The following is a 19,484-nucleotide window of genomic DNA, read 5'->3' as shown; positions in this document are numbered from 1 at the left end:
CAATACACATATATCACAGAAACTAACAACAAAACCACCGAGCCAGACCCTAGTCAGGACTATCCGAACATTGTCGTACTCTCAACGGGACCTTTAAATCCCAAAAGCCACTCATAACTAATGTTTTGGTGGGTACGAAGGCGCCGCTTAATGGAACTTTGTGGTCGTGATGGAGAAAGGCAGCAGCAAACCATCATAACATGAAATTGTATTATGTAATAACGCATCGTAGTACTCGTTGGTAGCAAATATTTGTAAGTTCCAGACGCACATAGCTGATGTGCGCCATAAGCAAAGGGTATTAACTATGTGGCTGGTGCTTACGATGATTGATTGACTGATTATTATCGAAGACTTTGGGCATGAAATGGCGAAAGTCAATAGTGGTGATGTTTTCTTCGTTGAAAATGAACTGAACGATCGAATGTATTACTGACTAACTATGTTTTAAAGTTCGAAAAAGCAAAGGTCAGCTGGAATTGTGTAGAATAATTAGGAGCTTTTAGTTGGTCTTTGACGCTTGTTGACTGTTGCAAACGCGGAACAAATTGTTATATACAAATATTAGTGGATGAAGCAGTCAAGCAGCGAGACAGAAGAAACGAGAACTTAATAAACCTTATTACTTAGTTCGTTTATATTTTTGTTTATTTTACTACATGCATGTTTGAAGGACAATTTAACATCAATGATTCATCGAAACAACATTTCCTTCGTTTTCTTAGAACATGTCGCTTAGATACGTAGATAGAAAGGGGATGCAGTCGATATTGAGCCAATTAAGAAAGTGCCCGTACACAATAGTCAATTTTTCCATATTTGCTGCTCTTATTTAGTGAAATCCATTCGACACACCCTCGATCTGTCCACCATAATTTACTAATGACCTAATAAGGCCCGCAAGATTTTTCCCATTCGTATTTTTCTGGGAGTTCTGAACTATTACAACCCTGTATGCATATGAGGCTATCGCGTGGCCTCTTACCTATTTTTTAGCACTGTTTTTGCTCGCTGAAAATCCATAACATTTGCAATTCATAGTAGTCCTATAGCAAAATTGCTAAAAAAAAAAAAAAAGGGTTAGTTCGTAGGTAGCACTTATTCATTGATCCGTTTATTATTAACGAGCCTCGATCTAATTGCCAGTTGCAAATATACCAAGTCAATTGGATTTGCTCTAAAAAAAAATTTTCAGTATTTTCCCTTTACAGCTAGGAAAACACAATATATAAAAGACACGTTCGATAACTTTAGCTTGATTAATCTAGTTTTACGGTCGAATTTTTAAACTAATTTCAATCTTAGAACAATCTTAAGACGGCGTTGACATAGGGTATTATTATATGTATGCGTTAAAACAGTGCCACATTTTCTCTTAAAACCTTCTTCGTAACCTACTGAGGGAACATTTGAGCCGGGCACCTCGATAGGATCTACTCTTTGTCATTTTGGCGTCGAGATGGTTTCGTTGTGAGTGTCACATTTAACTGTCATTGCGATACTGCAAGATTTAGGGAATTACATAGTCAGGAAATGAGCGAAATAAAGACAGTGTAATAAAATAATAATTATCAGGTTCTATATATAATCTGCGTCGACAAAGCGGTATGATAATTGACACATAACAATAAGACCCTTGACAGGTTCATTACCTCCACAATACTTTTACACGATGAGAACCTAATAAGCCGATACAAGGAATTTGCCTCCATTGCAATCGGTGAAGGTATTTTGTGCGTAAAAACTGAAACTTTTCGACCTGCGCCAGATGGCACACATTAAAACAATAATAAGTGTAAGCTTAAGGTTGAAAATGGACTGCTATATTGCAGACAGTACCGACCTAAAACGTAAATCGGGTGCAAAGCTGATTTACTTCATTGAGTGAAAAGTTTAGAAAAGGCTGAAATCGCTAAGTGCCTATTTTCCTGGATTGAGCAATAATACCTGCGCAACGGTTAGGACCAGTTTAAAATATGTTACGAGCAGATACTAACATGATGCTGACGTCGGCTAAACATGGCGCAGATTTTTCCATTTTAGGTTCCATTAGCCCCCATTATCAGTAGCTATTTTTTTTTCTCTTAGAAGCAGCTTTATAAGACAACACAAAACTCGGACAGACAAAAATAGAAATATACGTCGGATTTAAGAAGCAGGCCAGTTTACTTGAAATTATCCGATTAAATGCAGGTTAAAATAGTCCTTATTATACCGAAACTCAATTATTATACAGAAACTTTTTCAGCTACAAGAAGTCGCAGATAAAAACTGCAAATACTTCACCATGCTATTGTGATATCAGTTTAACTTTATCCATCGCGATTGCTTATGGCAGGCTGATTCGTAATATGCTCGATTAGTATTAAAGGGACTGAAGTCCTTTGTTTGTGTACGGATCAATCAAACATGATTGTTCCACGCCCTTGTCGACAGAGCTTGGACGGAACTTGATGGATATATAAGGAATGTCTGGCATTTGCACGGTGCGATAACATCTTAGTTTTCTAACATATATTTTACCTATTGTTCGGCCCAATTTTCACTTGGACAACATCTTAATGCTTCAGCAATAGCACATATTAACCGAAATCATGTAATCTATATATACATATATGTATATAAACGTTAAAGCGTTTTCACTGTCGTTGTTAAACACGACAACCCACGTACTCACACAGTCTACCACTGCTAGCATATATTTATTTACCACTAACTTGATTAGCATGATCATGCCGATCAACCAAAATGTAACTAACGTTCTAACCGTTTTTTTGCCGTGTTATGATTCGATTTCTGCGTGTGCCCCTGATATTCATGCTGCCCATCACTATTATCGGCGTCATTGCGTATCTGACGTTTCTACCGCCTTCCCATTGCCGCTGGCTTCGTTCCGCTGCTTCTTCGCGTTGGTCATTGTCAGCACTTTGGACTCGCGCAAACAGGAAAAGAGAAAGGAAAAGAAAAAAGGGCTTTTCTAAAGACGCGACATTAGCAGACGGCGATAGAGCAGCAGCAACTTAACCCTAACAACCCTGTTCGCCGCTACTTCTATTTATTAGCGTATCAGCACGAATTCGACATTGACAACCGCTTCAACCTCGACGACTTCCTCCCTGACGCTAGCGATACCACGTACAGCTGATAGTAAGAACTACAGTGCGGTTATTGCAGTAATACTGAGATTTAATTCATTGCTCGAACCTACAGATGGCCTGGTGAGGCCGAATCACCAGGCCATTCGATTTTCTACGTCAAATCCGACCTAACGATTCATATTCCGAAAGCGCGTCTTCGCCATAACCTGTAATAGTATACAAAGTGGGCGAACACACTTTCTTATCCACTCAATGATTACTTTGTCCTATGATTATTATTTCCCTAACTGTAATTATGCTAACGTGTAACTGTGCATTGATAGAAAACGAACAGTACGCTTCACTAATGGAACGTTTTTACGGCTCGTGGCTGATCTTATTTGAATCATTGATGAAATTGGTAATGATCGAGTAAATGAAATAAGACTGCAATGTGAAGACTGTAATTCGTAAGACTGGTTAAGTTACCTTGGCCGCTATCAAGCACACTGGATGAGCCTCGTACAGTGGTTATTCAGACTAAATACAACTGTTGCGGCTTACGGGAGCAACGAATTGTTATTTTTCCACAATGGTAGAAAATGAAAACAAACATTTGAAATCTGCGACGACAACGCCTAACGACACTGATAAATTATCTGCATTTTTTTCCTTTTTCATTTTTATACCGACTCATGATACAAAGCCAATACTTTTTTTGTACCGACTCGAAAAACCAAGACGAGTCATCTTTTTTATATCCACAGCCATAGGAGCTGTTTTTGTGTCCAGCGTGACACTATACAAGGTCCACAGGTTGTTCCACATTGATGTCTCTGTACCCTGTTCGTATATATATACAAGAGAGAGGAAGAAATTTATACCGAGTGAGCAAAATTCAGTTCGATCATATCCATAAAACGCCGCTAAATATTTATAGTTAGTGATGCGAAACCAAGGGCAGGGTATCACTGAATGACGGTTAAAAAGCAAAACTCAGTTTAACAATTATAATTGATGAAATGATATTATCAAGAGAGTATGACTGTAGTATGAGCAGTGGCCTGTAGCAGTACAAGAGCAATCATATTGACATAACCCTACTACATTACACGAGGCAAATAGAAACAGCCATATAAATGCTACATCGATATTTAACGAAGAAGGCCATTGTCAGGAGAACACAAACATTATTCCGAAATGTAAAAATAAAAACACATTCGGAGGTATCTCTCCATTACGTCAGTTGGTCAATTCTAATTATTCCTGCACAAATCGCTCGTCGGTCGGGTATTATCAGCGTGTCGCTGATAACACCGGAAGTCCCGACCCGTGTAAACTGATTTAAGGCTACTGTGGTAGGTATTTTACCTCTATCGGATGATAGTAAATAATAATACTCTGCAACAAAGTTACTACTACGACTAGTACGAATGCGAACCGCTACTGCTCGATCGACAACCCCTAAAATAAACAATGATTACTAAAAAGACGCAAAAAAAAACCCAGAAACCGTAGGAAAAGTGGAATAGTACTAATTAGATTATGATAATGGTTAATCGTGTGCTAAACTGGTGGATAACCATAGACCCTACTCATAGATTAAAAAAAGAATCTATATGGAAAATAAGTAGTTAGCACAAAAAATAACGGGTGCTTTCCTCTTGGGTGCCTTCGCTTTGTTATGTAATACAACTGTTATTTCCACTCTAACTACGGCTATGAATGGAAGAATTGAGTTATTCCCTTCGATATGAATAGATCTTCTAGAAAATCGTACGTAATCTGACTCGGGAGGATTATCATCATTTAGTATTTATCCTACTTACTTTTTGTGAGCGTATTCAACACTAGCTATGCCACTAATAAAACAATGATGAGCGCACATTGACAGGGGTTTGGCGCTAAAACCAATGTTTAATCCCCAAGTTCTCCGTATTGGTCACCGATCGTTTAATACGCTACGACAAGGTGGCTAGATAAGCCTTAAATAAATAAATATGACGATATGACCATATCCACTATCAATGAGCTGTATTGGATACTAGAAACAATTCATAGCTATCATTAGAAACATAACAGTATCATTAGAGGTATGTATTGAGCATTTTCTGGACGTGCAAGCCGTATAATACACCACTGAGCGTCTATGGGCTATTATGATACGTTAGAATTGTGGGAAAATTGAGCATAATGGTTTCAGTAGTTTCTGTTTGGAGCATGTTGAAATGGGTTGAACTGGTGTGCATCTAGCTTTGTTTTGTTGGAAACATGCAGCTAACCGCAAAATCGGAAAAATAGTACGAAGGCAGCAATGGGTTGCAGACGAGAAACGTGTCGGAAATGTGTCAGAAGTGACGTACAGCGAGCCAGCCCTTGGAGCAATTACTTAAGAGGTAACAATCTCAGTTTCAGGTAAGGTAAATGGATTTTTTGTCCTGAACCTACGTCTAAAACGTCATTATTGAAAAGTTACAGAACGCGGTTCAGCGTGACATGTGTCCAAGTGTTTTATTTGACTCTGTCACATGCCAACTAACAACAGATATCCCTGCATCCCTAACGACTGCAGCTGGGTGGCTTCTACGAACTCGCTTTCACGCGTTCGCCGTTACAGGGTTGTATATTAATCTAGATTTTTAATTTCATTTCATTATTTGGTAGGTATGCATCGTTGATCGCAGCTCTCAGTGAAGCGTGCACTGGTAGGAGTTACCAGGGTAGCCGCTATTCGATGCAGCTTAACGGCCGCGAAGGTCAAGCGCAATTCTCAACGTCGGTCGGTAGCACGAGTTTTTCGTTACTAGTGACAGCATTATCATTGTATTAAGTCGTTCCTCGGACCGGGGAACCCCGCGGCGCCGACCAGTTCCGTCATCGCTGGATTGCGGTGCTACCTGCCTGCCGCTCAGCCAGACGCTGCTACTGACTACTAACCGAAGTTGTTCGCGCAGCTGGAAAAGTTCACCGTCGGACCATAGTAGCTTTTCGTCGTACGACGAGGGTGACGCTTATCGACAGGACTACGATGGCGATGATGATGATTCTTCGAAATACTGACAGATCTTCAAAAGGTGGCAGGCTTTTAGCGGTCATTTTGATAGGGAGGTACCGCGAGAACCATTGAATTGAATTGAGCTTACAAGCGTGCTCAGAACTTGCTGTTAGCTATCTTAAATGCGATGTTCACCCCATCAATAACACCATTCGAAGTTTACAATAACGATAGGGTAAGGGTGATCTCGATTACGACCATAGCTTGCGTTATTGCAGAAAATTATTCTAAATGAGTCGATGGCCCAGAGATACATTAACTTACACCGATAAAAAGGAAAAGCACGAAGCTGGAAATTGACCGTTTCTAGCCACGTTACTTTTTACGCAGCTATGTAAAGCACCCCTATTCAACTAAATTACATTAAATAAGCTAAATGACGGATAATCTGACCTGTTATCAAGCACAACTTCGTGTGTGTCTGTGCGTTTAGGAGCGGCCCTTGCAAACAACAAATAGAGCTGTTATCAATGTTCGAGCTGCCCTCTAGCCATGTTGTTATACGAGATCGTGTGCTATAGACAGACAATTGTTGGAAGTACTACCAAGAAAATTCCACTCAAACGTATCCATACAAGAGCAAGACTAAATATTTATATTATTATGATATTCATTCAAAAAGGCAATAAATTTCGTCATTTATTTATACTATGCAGAATTTGTGTCGTTGATACAACAAGTAGTAAGCGCACAAATATATGGCGGGCTTGCAGTATAATTCTAAAACTGAATTTCAATTCAAATGCATAAAATAAGACAATTAATTATACAATATACAGTTGTAAAAATAAGCAAGACTCGGAGTGTACCCTTTTTCTCTAAATTTGCTTTGTTAGGTGGCAGATTAAAAAATAATGTTCCGCCGAACTGGTAAACCAATCGCTCGACGTTTCGACGAATCATACCAATCCTCTAATTGCCGTTGCTTGGGCCTTTTCCGGTCTATTGACATTACTCAGCTACCAATGGAACATCACCTACGGTACGGGTTAAGCTTCGCATGGGAAGAAGAACACGTCGACGGTGGACGACGCACTGACGATGAAGTGAATGATAGTGCTTTACCTAAGCAATTAAAAGATCAAGCCTGATATTACCATGAGCGGTAATTTGTTGATATGTCCACATAAATGACTACCGCATCCAATGCAACCATATCGGCTTATCTCAAGTACATATGTTCGTGTGACATATTCAGCTTCGAGCTGAATCCGAGCCAGAACGACACTGATTCAGGTTTTTGCTGTCAACGTAGACAACATTGAAATGACCGATTTATTTACGTCGTTCCGGCCGTCGCAATGCGGGAATAGTTGGACCGTTCAAGATGACTGGAAACAAGCCTCGCTATCCGGCAGATGTGAACTTCCATCTCCAAACAAAGATCCCTTTAACAACCCGCAAGGTCAAGCGTGCCATAGGCTTTTACTCACCGATGACGAGAACCCACAAAGTGAACAGTTTACAATAAAGAGAGTAATTATAGAGTTCACATATAAAAAATTAGGTTTAAAGATCAGTGCTGTGACGCCCCTCGTTACTTGAAATACAAAAACAAATAATAGGTGAGTCTAAACCCGAGAAAATCTCTAAATGCTCCCATGTACGTCAGGCCGATGTCGACTATCACTGCTTTGTTACTGCTGCTAACTACTAAAGGACGAATCTTGACGCGTTGGCAACTGACAACCATTTTCACTGGTCTGCTCCCCACGTTAGCTTTTAAGTATATAATTATTGATGATCGTGGAAAATAATGCAGGAGGTCACACGTCGAACGATCTGCAAAATACGTAGTTTTCATTGTAAGAAGCGCAAGAATTCCGGAGAGAATTTAATTCAGAAATTGACGTAATACTATTCAACTACAACTTCAATGAATAACGTGAGTTCGGTACAGCTCTTCTGGAAGATTTTACCAATTCACGTTTTTTGTTCGTACGAATAAATAATAAGCTGCGTCGTTTTCTTTACCTCTCTATGACAACGATAAAAAAAAACTTGTGTTTTTAAAAAGCAGTTACCCCATTTCGCACCACATTGAATCAAAGCTACTGATGAAGGATACAATTTATAGAAAGACTCTGGAATGAAAAGTATCGGCTGTCGTATCTAATCGATCAGATACTGTTTTGCAATTCTTAGCATGTGCTGCATGCTGACCATGTTGTTTCACTGTTAACAGGGGCACATATATAGCAAGATAAAGCTGGTTGCAACATCTACTTCTGCTACTTTTCTATTTCCGACGCTTAATTGATTGAGCGTATATCTGGGCAACTAAAAACGGTACCCTATTACAGCATACGCAGCACAGCACGTCAGTCGCTTGATAGCTAGTTTCCCTTCAACTTACATGTATAAGAACAACCAGGCGTCCTTACATGAAGTTTGCACTTATACTATAGCTTCGAAACCACGCTTTAACCCGATCAAGTGTGGGAAGCAAGTACTTGAATGTACCTGCTGAGACAGAAATGCGTTTTGCCCTATTTAAATGTTTGGCGTTTGATATCGTTAGTTAGTATTTTGGCTATTTTTAATATTTCTCACTAATAATTCACCTTTGATCTTTTTTTTTAATTGATTTCAATGTATTAGGGTGTATCGTAATGCTTATTTGCCTTACACATGTTGTTTATTTTACAAAAACGTTTCACAATAGCGTCTGAGCGAGAATGCTAAACAAACTATTTAACTGCTGAAGAACACTACAATTTGCAAATACTATTGAATATTTAGATCATTGCCCTGTTCAGTGTATGTATATTTTGAAACGAGTATGTAGTGCAAAAAAACAAGCACTAATCAGCAATGGAAGATAGCGATAAGATTTCCCGAGGCATTGTCGGAACGATTTATTTTGGATCAGTTCTAGCCAATAAAATCGGTTCTTCTTATCTCAGCTTTGCCGAACGAGGCAAGTGCAGGACGCTTTGCCAGCTCTCTACAATATACGTTATATGTCTTCCACTATATCTTTAACAGAGATAACGACGATTTCATAGTTGAATGAAAGCCAGCTTAGGATCGGTGACACTTAGGCTTTATGTACTGCTGATGTTTGGCTGGTGGCGAGTGCGCGATTTGACAGCCGCCTCCATTACAATGCATTATTAGCGAATGAAATAACTTGCCATGCGATAGTCGAGTGGCAAGAGCAAGGTCTTTGTGATGCTACTTGTCACCTGTGGTCCTTATCATTTATAGCGTAGCACTCCAGCCTAGGGGAACGAGAGCTATGAGCGAAAGGTTTGCCGTAGGGTTCTTAGGTATCACATCATCAACGCCAGTTTAAGGCTTCCTGCATGTCTCTGTTCGACAGATGCAGAAAAGTAAAAAATTAATATTAATCTCTGTTGATACCAGTTAGCAGTATATATCATATATTTCAAATATGATAGGTGTAATCGAGGGTTTTCTACTTTGGCATTTCCTTCCTCTAGAACTCTATGTCGAAATGCACTATGTTTTATTGGCATAGTGCCGGATATACTTTGACGGTTTGAAAAGAAACGTGTACAAACAAACTTACGTTTTTTGCATAATAAGAGAAATTAAACATTTTAAGAGTTTCCCAAGACACAGGCATGTCAGAACCCATCTATTTTGGGATGCATCCTGGTAGAAACAGGTACCGAAAAACGATAACGAACACGATTTATCAAACGACACCAGACGATTAGATACATGCACTCTCACCCAGAACAACGGCACTTAAAGGAAGCACTGAAACAGGCATAAAAGTCCTCGTTCCATCCTTTTACAGCAATCGAGTCACCTTGCATTACTTTAGTTTCCTCGAGCGCTCCCTGCGGCCAACGGTACAGCCAAAGAAAATGTAAGGCAGGATCACGATAAATGTGTGCCGTGCTGCAACAAGATACATTAGAAATCTTGGTTTCGCCATAAGGACGTTTTGCTCGGTACGCAATGAGGGTGCTTATTTCAATAACATGGCTTTTAGTTTTAATAATATGGTCTAGAAAAGTAGCCCTAGCTGATGAACACGTGGCTTTGACCGCCGTGAATCCTGCTGAGATACGTTTGGATCACGACCGTGTGCGCTCTCTTCGAGTCAGAGAGACCGTTCATCTTGCGCGCAGTTACTTAGAATTCACGTGGGATGTGTGTCATTTCTGCAATAGTTACGAGCTCGTCATTCGTTTGAGCCATTATTCATTACATCGCGTTTTGAAGTACGAACTTAAGGCAAACGTGAATTCGTTTACTACCTGGAATTTACTACCAAGGACTAAATATCACCTGGAAATCAAAACACTGCCATCGGATGCCACAGTTAGTTCAACGGTTGAAGGCGTTACGTTCTGCGATGAGGCTCCGCCGCCTGTGCGAGATTTGGTGGTTCGTCCCCTGACCAACACTTCGTTACACGCTAGGTGGTTATCAGAAATCAGTGACGGATCCCTGATAAAAGTTGTCAACAACGATATTCTAGTGCAAGAAAAAGTTTTGTCCTTCGGTTTCCAATCGAATATTACAATCGAAGGTCTTGACCCCGATACCGAATACGAGGTACAAGTAATCGCATTTTTTGAGCCGAAGAGTAACAGGTCCAGCGCACTCACAGTAGCATCACAACAACGAACGCTACCATCTGAGCTGCCCGATCTTCAGTTTCAGGGGGAGGATCAAAGTTCTGACATTAAGCTTCAATGGAATAATTCTAAATGGCCATGTCCAGTTAGTCATCAGGTGGCTTGTTACGCCGCTCGGGAGGGTCCCAGACCTATAATAAAGATAGATCTATCAGGCTCTAACAATCTTCTAGTATTTAAGTCGATGTCAGATGAAGTGACTGAATTGAATTGTACACTCACGACATGGTTTTCTTCTGATCCTTGGGCTCAAAAAACGCATCAAGTAATAATTAGACGTCAGCTGGATAAGCCTAACGAGCGTCAGTCAATTCTTTGCTATGACAAGTACTACTCTATTCGCAACTTAATGCTTAGTGTGTCTTCATGTGATGAACAAAAAAATCAGGGATTTAAAAGCAATTCTCTTCGTATTCAGTTTAATACTAACACGTCATTGAACCATCATTACGTAACGGCTACTAATGAGGTAAGCAATCACTGCTGGTTAGTACCTAAATAATTGAGGCGTTGTAAATAGAAGATTCTAAAGCGTTGAGATCACTTAAATATATTACCAGCAGCCTCAAGTCATTAGGTACATAAATCGATATCTTAAAGCCTCATTCTCTCTATACTTTATATAAAATCTAAAAAAAATAACTAATTATCATGTCCAGTAAAAATTTTAATAGAGCCTCTGAAGTTTAGTATAGCCTCCAACAGCTTCATATGCGGAAAAATAGGCGTTCATTGGTGGCTATAGTAAGCTGTCATTGATTTCATATTACCGCCAAGAGGATGTTCAGGCCGATCAGAAATTGTACATAAAAAGAAATGTGCAAAAAGTGGGAAAAGGCGGAAGACAACTACTGCATCAAACATATTTTTTCTTTTCTGGTCAAGGTATTCAATCTCGATGGGCTTTACGGTTTCAAAATTTGGTAAGGGATTCCGTTTTTCAAGGCGTTTCCATAAAAAAATCGACTTTCGTATTCGATCGAATCAAGCAGGCCTTTCTACGCAGGCATTTGACACGAATTTGAGTTAAAAGTAGTTAACTTACAACTTGCTATTAGCAGAAATAAATTAACTGCAAATAATGTACACTTTCCCAACAGTGCGGTACTACCTTATATCCATATTAAGCATCTGTTATCGCTAATTATCTCTATTATCGCTGCTTGAGCCACTAGAAGGAGAGTCAGTGAAGCGACTACTTGTCGAATTTTGACGAGATATTTGATTTGATCTAAAAAAAAAAAAAGTACAGTCTTTTATAATTCATTCATATCATGATTGCAGAATATAGTATATTTTGATTCATTCAACTCATTTTCATTTAATACTCCATAGTTTGTTTTGATACCTCTATTGCTCAGCCAACGTTTAAGTGGTACAAAAAGAATGATATGTTTGGCTCTACGGGGATACTTTTTCGTCTTTAACCAAATGAAAACTTTGAAGCAGACGAATTTTACGCAGATGATAAAATGCGAATTTTTTTTTATTGATTTCGAATTGATACGAAAAATAAGAATAGAGATTCCTCTACATATATATATATATATATATATATATATACACTTTTACCCTGTATCAGAGCTGTATACAAACACGTAGTCGACTAATTTTTTCGGAAATGAAATAGTGTTTTGCACGCTTACTCAGCACCCGGATACAGTTTGCTCCTCTAGGTAATATGTATCCTTTTATTAGGCTTGATTACCAGCTGGAGATATTTTTTTTGCTTTGGAACAAAATTAGACACTACTAAAATGTAGACTTATCACTTGTTTTCCTTTATCCTATAAATATGTAAATGTGTACAGGATATGTTTTTACGTTTATCTTTTTCCTCCATACTCTATTAGAACTGAATAGAAAACCGTTCTGGCGTATAAATATAGAAACAACTCATTACGTTAAAACTATGTATATATTCCTCTAAGCATCGTAAAATCGGTGCTATTGCAAAATGAGGGTATCTACCTCTTTGCTCGTGCCTGCGGCAATAAGCAATGGAATTGCATTATATAAATCAAACCTATTGTGCAATGACATATATTGTGGTCAATCATTTGATTTTTCAGTATCAACTATGCAGAGATAACGTAAGTTGTTTGGCATGGGTCGAGCTATCGGGGCACCAGTCTGTCCTTACGCTTGGACCAGGCAACATTTTGCCTTGGACGTCATATATTCTCAAGCTTCGAACGACGATCAGGTGCAGCATCTGAGAAACATTTTTACCAGACATAAATAATAGAGTTATTTATCAGTCCTTTGGTTGATATTAGTCATCCTGGACGATTTTCACAACGGTACTACTCTAGCTATATTTGAATGTGGACTATTCCATTTCTATATAATACCCCTGTGGAAGGCCATCGAAGACGTTTCGGTTCAGTTCGGAATAGAGAGTTGACGTAAATTATTTTTCATACCGTTTTCCAACAGTTTTTATTGGTAAGCGTTTCTAATGCATGAACAATCCTCTTATGAACCACATTTCCTATCTGGAATGACCTATAAAAATCTCGTCAAACACTCTATAAAGAACGAAAACTAGCAAATACTTTAGCAGTAGATCTCTATCGACAACCGAATTTGCGTCGGTTTGACCTATCGCGGCCATTCGATCGAGTTGAACGTGCAAGTCCACTGAAAACACCTGTTTTCCTACAGGGTCGTGTCATAACTAATCTTGCGACGCCTTATAGGATTTCCCTATTTACTCAAGGATCATTGACAAATCAAGTATCAAGAGTTCATTTTCAGAGACCTTTACGCGTACTCTATATATTATAATGATTGACTGTCGATCCGTCTTGAAGTTGTAATCATTACAGAGTTCAGAAGGAGGAGCTATTCCAACTACCGCAACTAGGAGGCATTGTGCCTCCAGTTTCTTCGCTGAAACTATCTCATAGTACAAACAGTAAGTTGCAAAACTCATTTTGATTTTTAATTTCACCGTTGAATACGAAATTTAAAAAAGACCAAATTCTGGTATGATGTGGTACGGGTAACAGACCGTCAACATCAATCAAAGCATCAGTCGGAAGTTTATTGATTTTATTGTGGCCTTACAAAATTTTTGATTAGATTATTATTGAGTTACTGCGTGTGTGTTACACTTTCTTGATGTGCCGTATCTTTCGTCGTTGTTTACACGAAGCGAGCAATTAAGTTCATATCATAAGTTCTCTTATAACACCTTCAGGAAGATTTCAATGCACCAATGTTTTCGCCAGCGGCCTTTACTTCGACATCGGTTCATTATGTTTAGCACCTTCAAGTACTCTGACGCTGCTTGAGATCAGTCCCCATAGACTCCTAATAAACTAATTAGCCGACAGGGTATCGACACGTAAGTGGTTCCAAATGTCATTCATTTATTATTATGATTATCTGATCTTGGTAATAAGGTACGATAGTATCGTGGACCTATGCGACTATTCCGGAGCCAGATTACTTTCTCCTTACCAAATGCATATCCGGTCGCCCGGGACAGAGCGGGTCTAGCTCCACTTGTTCAGCGATATCATTACCACATAGCAGCAAATCGGCAACCCTTACATCCTTGGAAAACGGATGCGTCTACTACATCTCCATTCAAACGGGAAAGGTTGTTAAAATGAATACATAGTTAAAGGGTAACATGTCCTAATTTAGCATGAGTCGGCCACCGGTTCTTCGTTAACTGTACAGTATATATTTTCAAGTTGCACTAAGCAATAGCAAATCTCTTTACCAGGTACGGCCTAGTTATAGCAGCTATGATGCTGACAATTGTGGCAGTGTTTTGCATGGAGGATGTAGATGCTGGTTCAAAACGAAATAGACAGAGAGTCAAGTTGAAGTCAGACTTAACTTCAACAAATGTTGTGCATTTAGAACTAACAAGGGTTAACAATGATTCAACCCAAAGCTTCGACTATAATCTATACAAAGAACTGTTGATTCGAGTAGAACGATATGTCAAAATCGTGATATATTACTACAAACTGACAATAAAAATCAATATAAAATATAAAATCATCTTGTCTCTCTTCCATTCAATAAATAGATGCATCGCGATACAATTATACAGAGCGAGCCGCGCGCGGTTTCATTCTACGTACCCAGTCAAGCACAGATACCTGAGAAGATCAGCCTTTCGACGGAAAATAATGCTGACTCGCAGGACGTAAGTCAATGAGTGTTTGTTCTCTGGCTTTATGGCACAGATCGTTTCCTTGTACTAGATTTCCTGTCAAATAAGCAGATTCATTTACTGAAATAATTATTGTAATTGAGCTAGATGATATATATATATGACTTAGCTATATATATATATATATAACAACAGTAATTAAAACTATGCCCAATCTATGTATTACTATGCCCTTACGCCTAGCGTGAAGGATCGCTTCAGTTTAATAAATAAAAGTTATAAGATACAGTCGCATATCTTTCTCCATTTTCTGCTTATAAGAATGTCCAAATAGAACGGTGCTATATTTTAGGGGACTCATAAATAAGGCCTCTCAAGTAGTATTCCCGCTTCTTCCACACTAGGCTGTTGCGACTTTACCACCAAAAAATAACGTAATATATTTGTTGACCAAGTGAAACATGCACGTACAAGGAACGAGCACATAGGTCAGGACTAAGTTATGGCGTAATTACTGGCTGTGTCTGTAATGCATATTATTCTTATAGTTTTGGTATGGTTATGTAGGTTAACTTATGATACTAGTAGGTTAGCAAGTTAGATTATGTCGTCGGTGATGATTATCGCCTTTAGCTATTCCATCTATTCCCTATCGAAATTTTTCTCATATTTTGCGTTACGTGGAAACCCTAACTTTCTGGTATATAATATCAGATGTCTTAAAGCAGAAAATGCCGAAACGAAATGCCGAAGTACAACAGTTATTGAACACTTCCAAAAATAGAACCCTCCTTATAATTTTATTGAAATATCAAAATTTCATTCGTATACTTCCAGATAATTACTTGAAGATTAGCCACATAGTGAATAGTCGTTTGTATTATAGGTTTATAGGCTTGTTCAGTGTCGTGTAGTTAGAAAGAAAATTTTCGCAATAAGTAAGTTTAACAACGTTCCTCTTTTTCCGTTTCGAACTCTTGAAGATCCAAGTGAAAATTGATTACAAAGGTGGTGCCGAATTATCTAAGGTGACCGAGTACCACGTCAATATTTGTGGTACACGACTGCCTATTTGGGATGAAGAAGTGCAAGAGGCCAAATTCTGTAAAAAGTTCACAGTGGCAACAGAAAACGCTACGTTCAGCTTCTCTAGGTAAGCTTTCAAATACTCATTTAGGCGTGACTTTTCCGGTCACACAAACTTCAACTGCATGAATACCTTGATTACATGAGTCAATTAGGTTTTTGTAATGACCCTAGACTAGAATAAGACTATACAAGTATATACAATAGGACTAGGTCATTTTCTACATGCACTCTGTCTCATGTACGGTTTTTTTCGGGATATTTTCGATTTTCAAAGATTCAAACTTGTGATTGATTCATCGGTATGTTTAGCGAGCAGAGGATGACTTCTTATAGGTATCGTAAGATCAGCCATATTGAAAACCAGCAAAAAAGCCGATTGCAAACAGAACGTGCCATCAAAACATTTGATATGGGCCATTGTGTGACTTCTAGCTCACAGTTATGTGTCTTGTACGGTTATCTCGTAGCGCACTTTTTGATGAACACTCCAGTATCAAGGCGCTTTATAAAAGTCGAAAATTCAAAGACGAGAATAAACTAGTCTATATCTCATATGGATGTCAGATCGATTACTTGTTTCAAATAACCAACCCAAGGTGTGTTGATGGGATTTTTAGATCTCAGTAGAAGCAGTTCAGTTCAGCATTACTTCAACAACAATTTGAAACGAGCTTCTTTAAATGTGTTATGTTTATCCTTAAGGAAGGTTCTTAAAATATCCTTAAAGATGACCGCGACGTGCCCTCTAATAAACAACACAGCATTATGACGTTGACCAGCTTGACAAAACGATTCTCCCTCTAGTGTATGTTTCACATATACATGATTAAAATGATATATTATCAGATATACAATGGTGAATAGACCTGGTCTGAACTGACTTCCTTGAAGTGCAAAGAACAACAAATAAAAAATAAAATACACACACAATGTTGTTTAAATTTGAAAAACAGACTACAGGACGTATAAAATAAAAACTGTAAAAAAATGAATATTTTCAAAACATCAAATAACATCTGACATATGCAACTAAGAAAAAGAAAAAACTGACACCCGATAATGCAACTGCGTCAGACTGCCTTGGACGGAGTACGTTATCACAGTGGACGTGTGCTACGGAGTGTTCGATTCTACGTCGGCAGCGAATATAACGTTGCCGACCTATCAGCCCGCACCGGTTCCATTGGCAGGTGTCGACTGGGACGAGGATAAGGCTCTTTTAAGCTGGAGATATCGCAGCTACTGGGAGCCTTCCGGATTTATTGTCTCCTTTTGCAAAAGCCGCGAAGACCCCATTGAGGGATGCAGCAATATTGAAACAGGGCGACGCGATAGATACTACCAGGTAAAACACTGGCAAAAGTAGCTTTTTTTCTCTGCGCATTATTGAGTTATGGTTCTTACGACTTCGAAGTTACGCATTGGGGACACTTTAGAGAGCTGCAAAGAAGTATCAGATCTCTGGTTGGGTTTTACAGCTCAGATACAATAGTAACGCTTCATTTATTTGTTTTTATACATTTTTTGTATCATATAATGGGTTGAGGATTCATCTATATTACTTTACAGGCAATAAACAATGGCCTAGTTCTTTTATGTATAATATGACGCAACAGTCACAACACTATTATTTGCCCCATGCGCGCACTTGCCTATAAGTCGAATATGCCCTCAATTAATCGTTTTGGGCTTAAAGAAATCAGGATGTTTATTACATTTCTATAAATACACACAAATACTGTAAACATACGATTTAATTTCAAATAGTATCTTATGCTTAAAGTGTACATACATGTATAGAAGGCAAGACAAAAACACACACGCGGGAAGAAAACAACTTCATAAAGCATTAACTTGTCTATCTTGTAATAATAATTAAGGTGAATCCGGACGATCTTCCCAGCGGAGATTTGATTGTACTGGTTACGCCTTTCGTTAACTTCAAAGGCTCGTATATTGAGGGACCTCGCTCTGAGCTGGTACTTAACCGACAACATTCAAACCAGCAAAATTCGCTTAGTCTTAAAGGCAGCATCAACGGTAACATCGCAGAGTCAACAACGAAAGCGGACAGCGGGGAGGATGATCAGTTATATTTAAACGAATGACGTGGATATAAAAAGATAAATAGTGCAAAGTTATTCAATAAAAGTTGATGGAAAAGTGAAATGTGGATTGGCCCACACAGATGACATCGCTGGAAGCCTCCGAGAACAATTGGACGCTATACCAATGCCTTTCCTACAGCTTCGAAAATTATCATACCGCTCGGAAAGTAGACCATTAGCTCCTTAGAAAGATCCACACAGTTCCAGATAGCTAACACTTTAAGGACTCGTTTGCCTGAAGTGATAGGTATTGGTTATTTTACAAACAACTTACCACCAGAAAATAGCACTCCGTCTAGTTAGATGGTATTTATTTAAGATATGGCCATGTAAAAACGTTAGTTGCGTACTTTATTTTTTGAATTGTGCATGTCCTCTTATATCGAACTTTCTCTAACGTATCTAGTATATGTGATGCCAAAAAAACCAACGATTCATCTTAAACATATCGAATTCTAATTAATTTATAACGTGCACAAGTAGTATTAAAGCAACATAAGAAGCCATAATATTATTCTCTCAGTTGTATATTTATTCTCCCTTAGATTATATTTATGACTTCATTATTCTTTGCAGTTTGAATGCCTATACATTTAACTTCTGTGTTTCAAAACAGGTTCTAGGTTTTCCCGACCTCTAATGCAGACTAATGTGCCACAAGTTGCTGTCAAATAATACACCAAAAGTAGATTTAGAAGGACAAAGGAATTAGAGGTTCGGCAATCGGCAATACGAAGATTTTCGTTAGAATGTTACCTTCTGAAGGCGGAGGCGAAAGGGAAATGGTATCCAAGCGCAACGGGTTTAATGCACTTACCGTAAGCCTCTATCAACTCAACGGCCACAAGCATTGCCTATCTCAACTCTGTACGCTACTTCAGAGGGCTGTTTTTTTTTTTCTGATTTGTACTGTACAGCTTCAAGCTAATTCAAGTGCTCGAACAACACGCAACTGATTAAAATTACTAAGACAACAAAAAGACAAATATCAATCGAAACGATAGCATTTGGCGCGAATAGTGAAGTGATTCTCGTATTGACTGGACGGGAAGTGTGTTTGAGGCAAAAACGACGACGACAGCGAAAGGCGCAGCGTATTTGAGGCATATCTAGGCCATCGTACACATAAACTCCAAGTGAACAAGTGGCACAATTCAGTGTTTTAATCCATGTTAGAGTAGTTCTCGCTGTATGCGTGGCAGTTTAATAGATGTGTAACGATGCTCATGCGTATTACGCAAGGGTAAAATAATCACGAATAGAGACCTATTTTGAACAAGAACTAGAACCGTCAACGTATGCTGAACATGAAAATGATATTACGACGTTGTACATGTCACGTATCAGACAAGTACAAATAGCGTGACAAGCGAAAAGCAGGGTAGTATTCGAATGTAG

The 19,484-nt window shown here is 38.7% G+C and overlaps 2 protein-coding genes across 5 annotated transcripts in view; both read left to right on the top strand.

The window, feature by feature from the left end:
• Nucleotides 1-6,790, top strand: part of LOC111260356 (septin 7-like protein pnut) — a 55,474-nt gene extending 48,684 nt beyond the window's left edge. The window contains exon 9 of one of the 2 annotated variants that reach the window (XM_022833055.2): nucleotides 5,742-6,790. In XM_022833055.2, the coding sequence (XP_022688790.2) occupies nucleotides 5,742-5,907 (166 nt within the window). In that variant the 3' untranslated portion in view covers nucleotides 5,908-6,790. Of the gene's footprint in view, nucleotides 1-2,923; nucleotides 5,106-5,741 lie in introns of those variants that run through there. The other variant, XM_086968297.1, reaches the window with a different exon arrangement.
• Nucleotides 6,791-9,935: 3,145 nt separating this feature from the next.
• Nucleotides 9,936-18,147, top strand: LOC111260380 (uncharacterized). 3 transcript variants are annotated; one of them, XM_022833092.2, is made up of 8 exons: nucleotides 9,936-11,220; nucleotides 12,824-12,957; nucleotides 13,583-13,671; nucleotides 14,162-14,361; nucleotides 14,803-14,922; nucleotides 15,873-16,042; nucleotides 17,053-17,323; nucleotides 17,859-18,147. In XM_022833092.2, exons 1-8 carry the CDS (start codon nucleotides 10,066-10,068, stop codon nucleotides 18,084-18,086), a joined length of 2,367 nt encoding a protein of 788 aa, XP_022688827.1. In that variant the 5' UTR covers nucleotides 9,936-10,065; the 3' UTR covers nucleotides 18,087-18,147. The 3 variants fall into 3 exon arrangements, with proteins under 3 accessions (XP_022688827.1, XP_022688826.1, XP_022688828.1); XM_022833091.2 differs by having other exon boundaries at nucleotides 13,568-13,671; XM_022833093.2 differs by lacking the exon at nucleotides 17,859-18,147 and having other exon boundaries at nucleotides 13,568-13,671; nucleotides 17,013-17,132.
• Nucleotides 18,148-19,484: the final 1,337 nt, after the last annotated feature.

This window comes from Varroa jacobsoni, unplaced genomic scaffold (genome assembly GCF_002532875.2).
Source record: "Varroa jacobsoni isolate VJ856 unplaced genomic scaffold, vjacob_1.0 scaffold_431, whole genome shotgun sequence".
Classification (NCBI taxonomy): Eukaryota; Metazoa; Arthropoda; class Arachnida; order Mesostigmata; family Varroidae; genus Varroa; species Varroa jacobsoni.
This window is presented reverse-complemented; position numbering and strand designations above follow the sequence as displayed.